This window comes from Cynocephalus volans, chromosome 1, assembly GCF_027409185.1.
Source record: "Cynocephalus volans isolate mCynVol1 chromosome 1, mCynVol1.pri, whole genome shotgun sequence".
In the NCBI taxonomy this organism is placed as follows: Eukaryota; Metazoa; Chordata; class Mammalia; order Dermoptera; family Cynocephalidae; genus Cynocephalus; species Cynocephalus volans.
Genome location: NC_084460.1, coordinates 44112139 through 44124847, shown reverse-complemented (window position 1 = coordinate 44124847; position 12709 = coordinate 44112139). Strand labels below are relative to the sequence as shown.

Genomic DNA, 12709 nt, shown 5'->3' with positions numbered 1-12709 from the left:
GCTTACGTACTAATGCAGGGAACCTAAGCAATAGATGTGGCTTGTGGTCTTGAATCTCCACGTGGCCACTCACTAGCTGTGTGACCCCAGGCAAGTGGCTTAACCTCTCTGAGCCTCAATTTCCACACATGTAAAATGGGGATAATAACTGCACCTAACTCAGGATCCAATGAGCCAATATGTGTAAAGGGACAAGATGGTGATTGATACTCCATAGGTGCTTAATAAATGTTTGCTATTATTACTGATTTTCATTTATAATTGTGATAAATAATTTCCTCTTTAAACACATGTACTTAAGTTTAAGTTTCCTTTTCAAATAATTTTATTTAAGTTTTAAAAAAGAGAAGGTGGGAAGTTAATTTTAAAAATTAAGTGTATGGTAAGGAGAATAAGACAAAGGCCACAAGAGTGCGTTTAGGAGATGAAATCTGGAAAGCCCTGAGTTGGAGGAAGATGTCAGAAGAGCCATGACTCCCAGCTGGCACAGAGTGGAAATATAAAGCTATTTTCAGCCTCAGCACGACAACGAGACTTGTTCCGTCCATCTCAAAACTGCAGACTTCTCCCCACTTGTTTGTTCTGCAGGATCCCAAGCTGTGGGATTTCCCTGCCATCCCCAGAGGCTCTGGAAAGAGGGGTTCTGTACAGTCAGGGAGCACGGGCACTAGATGAAGACGAAGCTGTGGACCTCAGGGCAGGAACAGTCCCGGAGCTGCTTGAGTCTCTCCCAGGTCCCTCGGCACAGGGGGTGGCCGGCTGCTTGCCACAGCGACAGCTGGTTCCTGCAAGAGATGGGGCTGGTCAATCGGCTTATGACTTCCCTGGGCTCCAGGGACATTCACCTTCATGGGCCCCTTCCTCCACGGTTTATGACTGCATTGCATAAAGACGAATATAATCCAGGCTGGATTCATGATTAGTATTGGTTATTATTGTACAGGTTTTTTCTCCTGGTTTTAAAAGAAATTAAAATCAAAACATTTTTGTGGTCCCTGAAAGTATGTGAACACTGTACCCTGATAGAGACTTTAGCCTTGAGATGGCCACCGAGCCACCGATGCTCAGAGGCCACACAAGGCAATTCAGAGTGAACTCTTGAGGGTCTGGGGGGTGGCACTGCCCCATCCTTGCTGAGCATACCAGGACAAGTTGCTTAACCTTTCTGTGCTCTCTTTTCCTCCTCACAGAAGGCAACACAGTGTGGTGGCTTAAGAGCACAGGCTCTGGAATCAGGTGGGGTATGTGACCCAGCTCCTAGGAGCTTCCATCTCCTTAATGGAAAACAGAGATGTCAATAAACCACCTCTCTGAAGTGTTGGGAAGGTTATGAGATGCTGTGTATGGACGAAATAAAAATGATAATAATGATAACAATAATAATAACTAACTATTTCAACAACAAGTATGAACAATCTAATGCTACAAATGCAACCACATGGATGAAACATGCAAACTCCATGTACAGTAAAAGCAATCAGATTCCAAAGGGCACATCCTGCATGATTTCATTTATGTGAAGTTGGGAGAAAAAAGAAATTAAACTGTAGTGTTTAGGGATCTGCACCAAGGTTAGTAAAGCTATAAAGGAAACTGCACAACAGATTACCAAAAAAGTCAGGACAGTGGTTTCCTTTATGGGGAGGGGAGGGGCTGAGGTTAGGAGGGGGTGTTGTGGGGGCTGGAGGACTGGCCAGGTTCTGTTCCTTGCCTGGGTAGTGACTACCCAGGTGCCTCTCTTTTCCAAACATTTGTTAACCCGTTCATATATTTTTAGCGAATTTTTTGCAGGTATAATTCAAATTTTTAGAAATGCAAAATGATAACAACAATAGCAGACGCTGATTCAGTGCATATGCCAGGCATTGTTGCAAGCTACCAAGCGCAGCACCTGGCACAGAATAGGTGCTTCACAAATGACAGCATTTAAAGTTACTGTTATTATTGCCATCCTCATTACATAAAACAGAGTTAATGTCCCTTGTCTCAAAAGAACCAGTCAGGCCTAAATGAGAACCCATGTGAAAAGCGCCTACTTGGTGCCCAGCGCACAGTAGGTGAGTGGCTCATAGCAGTGTTTCTTCTGCTTGTCACAAATTCAGAGACACTTCTTGGGCTAAATAAGCCCTCTGAAAATCCCCAACTGCCAGGCTAATCCCTCTCCAGGCCCATGCCCTTTGCTCGCCCGCTCTCGCCAGCTGCCCATGGAAAGAATCCGGCTGGCAGCTCATTTCCCTGTGTGCTTTGATCCCCCTGCTCTGCCCAATCCTTCCTGGTGAGCTCATGCCCCAATCAGACCTTCCGTCACCTGTTCTGTGAGCCTGGCCCTTGGTGGGGAGCGTGAAGAGATGCCTCTCTCTGGCACAGCCCTGGGTCTCCTTTCCATTCCTTCCCATCCCTGGCAGAGACAGGGGTCTCCGTGACTCTCCTCTTTGCCACACCAAAGTGCCATGTTCTACATCCCAGGGTATTTATGTCAAAAATGAGAAATTTGGAATTAATCAGAGTCTTCGGGCTTATCCAAAGACGAATGGATAAACCGAGGCTCTAAGAAGTGAGTACTATCCCAAAGAATGAATCTCTAATGGTGGCATCTCAGGTCCAGGACAGGTAAGTGGGAGATAGGTTGAAGAGGGGCTGACAGCGAGGGCCTCCCTACCATGTGATAACATTGTCTGACATTTATATATTGTTCATCACATCCATTATTTCTCATTTCCCCAAAGTAGGCATTATCATACCTTTTCTACAGATTAGACATGACAATAGCAGCTGCCACTAATGAGTAGCTACAAGGGGCCAGGTGCTGTGCAAAGGGCTCAGAATCCTTCCCACAATCCTACGTGGTGGGGACTATCAGGGTTAGGTGGAGGGCTTGCCCAGAGTCACATAGCTAATAAGGGCCAGAGGTGGAATTTGAACCACCCAATGTACAGTCCCAACGCCTCTTGTCCAAATACACCTGCCCCTAACACCCTACTGGCATAAGAATTCCCTACTCCAGATCTGCAGCAAGTGGGCTGCTAAATTTTAAAAAGAAGGAAATTAACACCCTCGGAAATTGTAGAAGAACTCCCTGGACAGACTCCAGAGAAAGCTCACGTTCGAACAGTATAATAATCCCTGTGCTGGAAAAGCACTTTTAGTGGGAAACAGTCTAGATTAGACTTTAGAGTTTGGCTTGGGGGTCTGAGCAGTTTTGATTCAAATCTCATTTCTGCCACTTGCTAGGCGTGTGACCTTGGGAACCTCTTTGTATCTCAGTTGCCTCATCAGGAAAGCAGGGACCCTAAAACTATCCACTTCAGATTCTTGAAATGTTTCAGCAGCATACTGTGTGTCAGTGTGACCTCAGCAACTTCCACACTCCCCTCACACACTCTGCTCCTGCCACCATGGCCTCTTTTGTTCCTCCAGTGCAGCAGGAACACTCCATCCACCTCAGGGCCTTTGCACTTGCCATTCCCCTTGCCTGACATGCCCTTTCCCCAGATATCCACAAGGCTCCTTCCCTCATTTTTTTCAGGTCTTTGTTCAAATGTCACCTTCTTTATGTCACCCTCCTTGAACAGGCTTTAAAAAACAACTCCCAGAACTTCCGCCTCACTCTTCTTTCTTTCCCTAACACTTATCTCTCATCTGACAATTATAGATTTACTTATCTATTGTCTGTCCCTTCACAGCAGAATGTTGTCTCCATAAGGGAAGGGACCACAGCTGCTTTGTTCATTGCAGTCTTCCCAGTGTCCAGAACATTGCCTGGCACGTGCTCAATAGTAAGTGCTCCACAGACAATTACTGGAAGGAAGGAAGGAAGGAAGGAAGGAAGGAAGGAAGGAAGGAAGGAAGGAAGGAAGGAAGGAAGGAAGGAAGGAAGGAAGGAAGGAAGGAAGGAAGGAAGGAAGGAAGGAAGGAAGGAAGGAAGGAAGGAAGGAAGGAAGGAAGGAGAGAGGGAGGGAGGGAGGAAGATAAAGAGTTTAGTATAATTCCAACTCATAGTAAGCACTCAGTAAATGTTAGCTATTGTTACAATTAGTATACAAAGTGCTTCCCAAGACACCCTGACCTTGTGAAGGCACTCTAGGGGGCTGATGTAAGGCAAATCTGGATCAAATCCCGCTGTGTGACCTTGACTAAGTCACACTGCCTCCCTGAGTTGGTTTCTCCATCCAAAAAATGAGGGTATCCAAACATGGCTTTTAAGGGAATCATGAGGATTCAGTGATAATGCCCTTTTCTTGAGTGCTTTCTGGATGCCAGAAGCTGTGCTAAGTCCTCAACTTGCACAATCTCACATAATCCTCACCACTGCCCCATGGGGAGCTACTCATTACCTGCATTTTCAGATGAGGTACTTGGGGTTCAGAGAGGTTATGAGATTCGCCGAAGGTCACACAGCTGAAAGTGGCAGGAGGCTGGCTCCTAATTGGCTGATCTCAGACACTGGAACCAGGACCCTGCTGGGTCCCACTCTGTCCAGGGAGCAGCACTCCAGCATCTCCTGGGGTGCCATCTCAGGCAGCAGAGAAGCCCCAGGCTCTACAGGGACACTTGCCCATGCCCAGGTCCCACTGCTCACCCTCTGGCCCCACTGCCATCCCCATAGCAGCACCGGCTCCTGGCGTCCTGGGCAGGCCATTCACACCTCACACAGACCGTGTGGCCCTGGGTCAGATACCTTGTCCATTGGGCATGGGGTGCCCTCACCTGCCCACAGCTCCCTGGAATGGACCCCAACCGGAACTGGACACAGTACCTGCGGCCACACAGGGAGACACCACCCAAAGCACCATGAGCACTGACAGAGCACCTACTATGCACCCAGCCCTATGTGGACCCAGGTTGGTACCATTTCTCCCTAACGTAGAAGCCTTTTGAGCAAACCAATTTAAATCACAGGTTGCTTACGACAAAAGACTCAACTCCTATTTTTTAAAGTTAACATTATTGAGGCTTATCATGTGCCAGGCAGGCCCTATTCTAAGCACTTTATCCAAAAGACTATATATTTTATTTTTCATCTGTCTCCCCGTCATAATGTCAGCTCCACAAAAGCAGGAATTTTTGGTTTTTAACTGTTGAGTCCAACTCCTAGAATTGTACCTGGCTCAATAAACATTTGCTGAATAAATCATTTGGCCCAATGGAACAAGGAAACCTTGCAAGGTAGGTGTTGCCCCCAGTTTTAAGATTAGGAAACTGAGGATCAGAGAGACAACTTGCCCAAAGTCACACAGCTAAGTGGCATTGCCTAAAATGGAACTACCTAAACTGAAAAAAGCCTAAATGGATACTTTTAAGCACTCCACCACATTTTACAAAAGATCCTATTTTATACAGAAGATTTATTACGAAAATTATTTAAAAGGGAAGCTCCTCATTTTAGGGTATCTTAAATAGACCCAAATTGCCAATATTTACTTCTACCCAAATTCTCCTACAAGTAGCAATAAAATAGCACCCCCTGCTGGAGGAAACGCAGCTTGTCAAGGACTCAGGGGACACTGTGCAGGGCTGCTGCCCCCTGGTGGCTGCAGCCTCGGGAGGCCTGAGGAGCCAACAGTTTTCTTCTTCCAGGGACAGCCCAAACCCAGTTCCTTCCTCTCTGAGTTGCCCCCATAACTCCCCAGGAATCTGTCCCCTACCAGAAGCTGGTGACAACTGGAAATTTTGTCTTTCCAATCCACTTTCTCTTCCCCTTTTGGTGGCTTATTTAGGGAAATCTTGTCCCTACCCTATGAGGTCTCCAAGGGACAATCACTCAGGGTTCCTAGTCCTGCCTCCTACACCTGCCATTAGGTTGGCAAATGATTGTTGCTGACCAAGCAGAGTTCCCCATATTCCTGGCCATAGTGACGGGCTCAGGGATGGGCCCAGGATCCAAGCAGGACTAATCAGGGTCTTCTCCAAAAATAATACACTGAGTCTAGAAAGAGAACACCTTTAGGGTTACTAAGCTGGGAGGGTATGGGGCCGCTTATCCCCACAATATCCCCAAGATGACCATCGTGGCCACTACAGGGAGAAAGCTCGCTTGAGAATGAAGCCGGCCCATGGAGTGAAAGAGAGAGAAATGAGAGCAAGTCCCAGCAACATTACATGTACTCTTGGCTCCAGCCACGCTTGAAGTGACACTATGTCAACACTCCCTTTCCAGTTATGTAAGTCAATAATTCTCCTTTTCACTTGAAGCAGTTTGAGTGGTATTTCTGTCACTTGCAATCAAAAGAATCCCAACTAAAATAGTTCTCCTATCCATCTCCATTGCCTCTGATAGTTATTGAGTACCCAGCACGTGCCAGGCAGGCATCATCCTGGAAGCTTGAGCTCATCACCACTATCCTGCAACATGCTGGTCTGTCTCCAGTCCCTGCAATCCACCCTTCACAAGCCAAGAGGGCTGCCGCCCTGGTCCAGACCACCTGCATCTCTCACCTGGACCACTGCAGCTGCCTCCTTGTTGCTCTCTCTCATTCCCTCCTTACCTCTCCACAATCTGTTCTCCAGATAGTATCCAAAGGGAGCCTGTGAAAACCTGTCAGATCATGTCATTCTGCTGCTCAAAACCCTACCATGATTCCCATCTCATGAGAGAAAGTGCCTAACTCCTTACCACGCCTACAGGCCCTATGTAATCTGCACCCCACCCCCACTGTCTTTCTGACTTCATTTCCTGCTCTCTCACTCTCCCTGCACTCCAGCTGGTTTTCTTGCGGATCCTTGAGCATCCCAGGTATACCCTGCCTCAGGACCTTTGCACTTGCTGTTCCCTCTTCCAGACATGCTATTCCCCCAAATATCCTCTTCCAGATCTTAGTTCAAATGTCACCTTCTGTGAGGATATCTCTGACACCCCCTGTCCCTTCCCTTCTTTATTTTTCTCGATAGCACTTAGCAGCATCCAACGTGTTGTTTATTTGCTTATTGTCTCTCTCCTCCCACTACTCTGTCCATTCAATGAGGACAAGTATTTCTGCCTTTTCTTGTTCTTTGCTGTAGCCCCAAGACCTAGCACAGTGCCTGTCACATAGTCGGTACTCAGTAAATGTCGAATGAATGGATGAATAAATGAAGTTGACTGGAGACCAATTATTGAGGACTTTAAAATCCATGTTAATGAGCTTACAATTGTAACAGTGTAAGAAATGGGGAGATATTGAAGTTATCAAAGCAAAAGAGAGACGTGATAAAAGAATTTTAGTTCCAAAAAATACCTTCACAAATTTTAGTTTGACTGTAGGTTCACTGGCTTCCACTTACCCTACTGTCTCCTGCTCCTTGGAAACACTTCGCTTTTTCCACTCTTTTCCATAGCTGCCTGCGGTTATCAGAGCAGGGACTGTGAGTCAAGGAGAAAATAGTTAGATAGGACAGTACCTAGGCTATGACACCATAGGGACACCAGGGCTGGCTACCCCTGACGTCTGAGTCACTTGCATGACAGCCCTGAGGAGACTGTGGGATCTTGGAACTGGATAGGTGATCCCCTCTAGGGCCCTTTATACAGGGCTGGAAGCAGAATCATATTTATCTCTGACACTCCAGGGTTTGGTGCATAGTGGGTCTCAAAAAAGTTTTTTAAATGAATGATTTGGTGAATGAATAAGTGAGTGATCAAGAAAGAGTAGATAAAAGAGTCAATAACTGAATGAATGGATGAATGGTTGGCTGAAATGATGCAAGAAAGAACAGAAGAATGAATGGAGGATGGGTAGACACACGAGAAGATGGAAGGACAGAAGGAAGAAGAGACAGACAAGCAGAAAAATGGATGAATGGGAGAGATGAATGGAAAGAAGGATGGATGGAGAGTTAACAGGTGGATGGACAAGTGAATGAATAAAGGAAACAGATGGATGAAAAGATAGAAGAATGGAGAAAGGAAGTGCAGAAGGATGAATGGGGAAATGGCTGTATGGATGGACAGATGGATGGATGGATGGATGCACAGATGAATGAGTGGATGGCAAGATGTAAGGACAGGAGAAAAGAGATACAGGGTGAGTAAATTAATGAATAAAATTATTTTGTTGGGCCGGCTTCCAAGCTTCTTCCTTCCTAGATCAGACAGAAGGAACATAGAGGAAAAGGACTGATAGTTCACAACAGGTTGGTGATTCCTTAGGAACATAACCCAAAGGAAGTTCCTCTTCTTTCCCATTCTCTGAGAGATTAAGCTGAGTTTAAGACCTTGTGTTGAACTAATGCTTGTGACCTGGTGGAGGCCACACCAGGGCATCCCCGGCCCCTCTGCCTGCTTCAGTCAGGGGAACTAGACGTGGTTCCCTAACACACCCACCAGACAGCCTCCTCCCCTCTTCTCTTCCAACGCCATAGTGCTCCCTTTGGTGCAGCCTAAAGCAGTAAGGAGAGCCCCAGACAAGCCCGGGTTTTAGTCCCAGCTCACCCTCTTAGAGCTGAGTGGTCTTGGTCAAGGGACTGCACTTGTCCGAGCCTCGTTCTCATCAGCAAAGTGGAGATAATATTAGTACCTACTTCACGGGGTTATTGTAGGAATTAAATACGATGCTATACGATGAGCACCTGGAACATAGTACATACTCAACAAACACCTGCTGAATTCCATTCCTTGCTCACTGTTCCAGCCACTAGGTCCCTGATCTTTATGATCTACCCCCTCAATCTGCCTTCAAAACCATCTCACCTGCATAACTTAGTCCTTGTCCCCTCACCCTCTTATGAGAATAATAGCTGCATAACAGTAGCTCACACACGTCAAGTAACTTACAAGGGGGAGAAGACACACTTGCTGACCACCTACCTGGTGCTGGACCCTTTGCCAACACTACCCCAGTTCACATCCATGACTCATCCAACCTTGAGAGGTCAACCTTACTATTCACATTTTACAGAAGGGGAAACTGAGGCTCACGGAGGCTACCAAACTTGTCCATGACCACGACTAATGAGTAGCAGAAGCAGGACTCCTCCCAGACCGCCAGCTGCAATCACATCTTCTCGCCTGTTGGTCACTGCTATATCCCCCATCCCAGAATAGGCCTGGCAGAGAGTAGGTGCCGGGGCCGCCCGGGGGATGAAGTGAACGTCATGCAAGGCAGCAGGCCTAGTGGGCACTCAATAAATATTCATTGAGAAAGGATTAAGTGTGTATTACTAGCCCCTGGCCCTATGCCAGGTACTAGGAGAAGAATGACCCCTGTTCTCTAAGATCTCCCACTCTGCACATAAGGAGCCAGGTCATTTTAACACATGTGATATGTAGAATGATGGTGATAACAGGCAAGCTGTTGTCAAGGCCAGAGGCTCAGCCCAACCCAGCCTGGGGCACTGGAACCTACTGCATGCCAGACCCCATTCTGGATGAGGGATAGAGCAAAAAACAGGCTTGGAGAGAGGGGATCTGCAGTTGGAATAGGAGAGGTCCTAGTTCTGCTACTCTTTAGCCATGTATCTCGGGCAGGTTTTGTAGCCTCCTTAAACCTCAGTTTTCCCTTCATGAGAATAGTAACAATGACCTCACAGAGTCCAGTCACATGGTAAAGTGCTTGGCACATGGTAGGGGTAGTCAGGACTATCTTCCCAGGGAAAATTGACATCTTTGAAGGTAGGCAGACGGAGGAAGAAAATGAGGCCACGGGAGGCGAGAGCCAGAGGAAGTAGAACTTTCATGCCCCAGGAGAAGTGTGGGCTTCACCCTGAGGGCAAGGGGTAGCTTCTGAAGAATTTAAAGCAGGGGATGACGCTATGGTAGGATTTGAGTTTTAGAGTGACCTCCTCTCCCTGCCAGGCTGTAGTCTGGGGAGAGATTGGAAGGGAACAATTTGGCCCTACTGGTTGCTCTTCTACCCTTTAGGAAAATCACTTTCACTCTCTTGGTCAATTTCTTCAGCTGTAAAATGGGCATCACTATTTTTTGAATGATTCTATATAAAATCCATCTGTCATTTGGGGGGGGGGACCTCTGGTCAAGATGGCAGAATATACAGTCCCCAGCATCACTCTCTTCCACAAATCAACTAATTTACAACTATTAAAAAGCAATGATAGCCAAGCTGGGGCCACTAGAGCTCAGGGGAAGAGGAGGAGAGACCTGTGGAGTTCATGAAGGTGGGAGAAGCCACGATGAGAGAAAGAAAAAACTGCTCTGGCCATTTTGTGCCGTGGCTGCTTTAAGTCTAGAGCTGCTGAGCGCACAGAGCAGGAGCCAGCAAAAGCCACAGCTGTGCCCTTTGGATGAAGTTGCTTGGAGGCAGCAGGGGAGAAGAGGGCCTTGGTGGCCCCCAGACCAGCAAGACCACTAATAGGGTTCCTGTGGACCCACATAGGAGTGAAGAGCCACAACAACTGTAAAAAAGGAACCACTCAGAGGTCAGTGAGTCATCACAAGGGACTGGTGTACAACCCGTCCCATGGGAAGTGTTTGCAGCATGGGTGGTGGGGGAGATGGGCCCACCAGGGGAACACTGGGGCACAGCAAGGACAGCTGATCTGCCCCCCAATCAGCATAGGACCACTCAGAGGAGAATGGTCAGGAACATAGAATTGCATGGGGTGCAGTTTGATGTAAAGACTTGGGCCCAGACCTGTGTTTCTATGTAACCCAGCTGCATTGGATTTCACTAAACCCAGAAGTCCTATAAAGTCAACCATTAAAACCTGAGCTGCACAAAAAGTCTTCCCCAGGGAATCAGCAGCAAAGCAGCAATTTAGCTCAACCACAGAGCTCAAGCATTAATCCCTACAGGAAGTTCCCTCACTTTAGAAGTAAGCAAAGGACAACAAATTAGTTCCAGCACAGAGTTTAAGTGGTGGAAACAGCAAATAATCCAACACAGAACTGAAAGAAAAAACAGAGTACCCACAACCAGAGACAAAGTTTGATATTAACTAGTAAAGGTCTCATTTTGCCAAAGAACACCTATAACACCTAGAAGGACCAGAAGTCCCCTGGGCTACCAAACCAGAAAGGGGGGACAACCAGGCATACCGCCAGTGCCACAGGGCCCACCCCAGGTCCTGAGGCATGGATCCAGGGACCAGACCCTTTGCCCACAACCAGACACACCGCCAGTGCCATGGGGCCTACCTGGGGTCCTGAGGCACAGATCTGGGGACCGGACCCTCTGCTTGCAACCAGGCATACTGCCAGTGCCATGGGGCCCACTCAGGGTCCTGAGGCACAGAGCCAGGGACCAGACCCCTTCCCACAACCAGGCACAACACCAACACCATCAACAACTAGGTAAGGAGTATGCCAAAAACATCACCTCCATGTGGGTGGCCCACCACAGCCACCACAGTAGCCATGGCTGCCACAAAAGCATCTAGATGCCACAACCACCATATAGATGGTCCTCCGCCAGCCACTGGAGTGTATTGACACAAGGAGAGTCACCAGCAGAGACCAGAGAAAAGAAGATGATGTCTCTCTCCACAAAGCCCATTCCAGAGTGACAGAAGAAGCATCTGCTCTATGATAATATTGGGGGACCTGATCACACCCCTCAGCATTGGACAGATCATCTAAGCAACAAGTCAACAGAGTAACCATTACTCTTTCAGAAGAAGAGAAGAAATCTAGTATTATGAGAGGTGGGAGGGGGAAGGGAGAGGGAGATGGGGAGAGATTAGACAAAGGGCATAAAGGATAAGTATCATTTGTAACAATATATATGCTAGTAATATTGATTTGATCAACATATGCCAACATTGAACCCCCAAAATACGTATAATCAATTATGATTCAATAAAAATTTTAAAATAAATAAATAAATAAAAGCCCTCTGTCAGAATGCGCAGTGTAGCAGCATCTGTTGTTTTGCCTGCTCTGCATCCATTCTCCCCACTTTCCTTTGAAAACCCTCTCCTTTACCCACCCCTCCAGCTTCAAAGGGAACACATGCCCCAGGTGTGGCCAATCAGAGCATCCCATTACCCTGGCCATACGGATAGGTTCAGCAATGGACACATGACCCAGATCAAGCCAATGGGACTTCATCCTAGGCCATTTGCTGGAACTAGGGGAAAGAGGCCTGCTCTTCCAGCTGCTAGTCTGGTTGCAGGGAAGGCTGGAGCTATCAAAGACCATTACAGTGGACAGCCTGCCTGAGAATGAGATCAACCCAGAGGAAAACAGAGCTGAGCAATGGAGAGAGATTCCTAGCATCACTGCTTGAGCCCCTGGATCCAGCCATGCCTGAAGGCAGCCCCTGGAATTTTAGTTATATGAGCCACACATTTTTGCTCAGGTCACATTAAGTTGGGTTTCCTATCACTTGCGTTTAAACAAAGTCCTAACTGGTTCACACAAAGAGAGAAATAGGAAGAAGAACTGAGATGCCCAGAGAAAGTCAGAACTTCTTACCTTACTCACAGCTGAGGAGGGGGGATCAGGGCCAAGGAAGGCTAAGTCCCACCCCAAACTCAGACTCCACCCAGGAACTCATGGAGGCAGCTGCAGTCCAGCCAGACTGTTCCCACCAAGAGCCTCCCCCGAGGCCCACCCCAACTCACGCAAGGACTGCTGGCACTCCGCTCCCTGGTGGCTCCAGTACTCCATGCAGCCTGCCTGCTCTTCCAGAAGGGGACAGGGGACACCTCCATTTCTTGGCTCCCGCAGGACACGCCTCTGGCGAACACGGTAGGAGAGCTGGCAGGGCTTGACGCAGCGACCCCAGCCACTCCACTCTGCCACCACGCAGGAGACCACTGGAAGAGAAGATGGCAT

The 12709-nt window shown here is 47.7% G+C and overlaps 1 protein-coding gene across 1 annotated transcript; it reads right to left on the bottom strand.

Moving 5' to 3' along the window:
* Nucleotides 1–667: 667 nt before the first annotated feature.
* LOC134376140 (somatomedin-B and thrombospondin type-1 domain-containing protein-like) lies at nucleotides 668–12709 on the bottom strand. The gene is made up of 4 exons (XM_063094818.1): nucleotides 12496–12709; nucleotides 7261–7318; nucleotides 4580–4756; nucleotides 668–785 (listed from the first exon to the last, which is right to left on the bottom strand). Exons 1-4 carry the CDS (start codon nucleotides 12707–12709, stop codon nucleotides 668–670), a joined length of 567 nt encoding a protein of 188 aa, XP_062950888.1.

Coding starts and splice junctions, on each gene's coding strand:
- LOC134376140 (XM_063094818.1), bottom strand. CDS start 12,709: ATGCCATCTTCTCTTCCAGTGGTCTCCTGCGTGGTGGCAGAGTGGAGT. Junction 7,319..12,495: donor GGAGTGCCAGCAGTCCTTGC/GTGAGTTGGGGT, acceptor TGATAACCGCAG/GCAGCTATGGAAAAGAGTGG. Junction 4,757..7,260: donor AAGGAGCAGGAGACAGTAGG/GTAAGTGGAAGC, acceptor GTGTGGCCGCAG/GTACTGTGTCCAGTTCCGGT.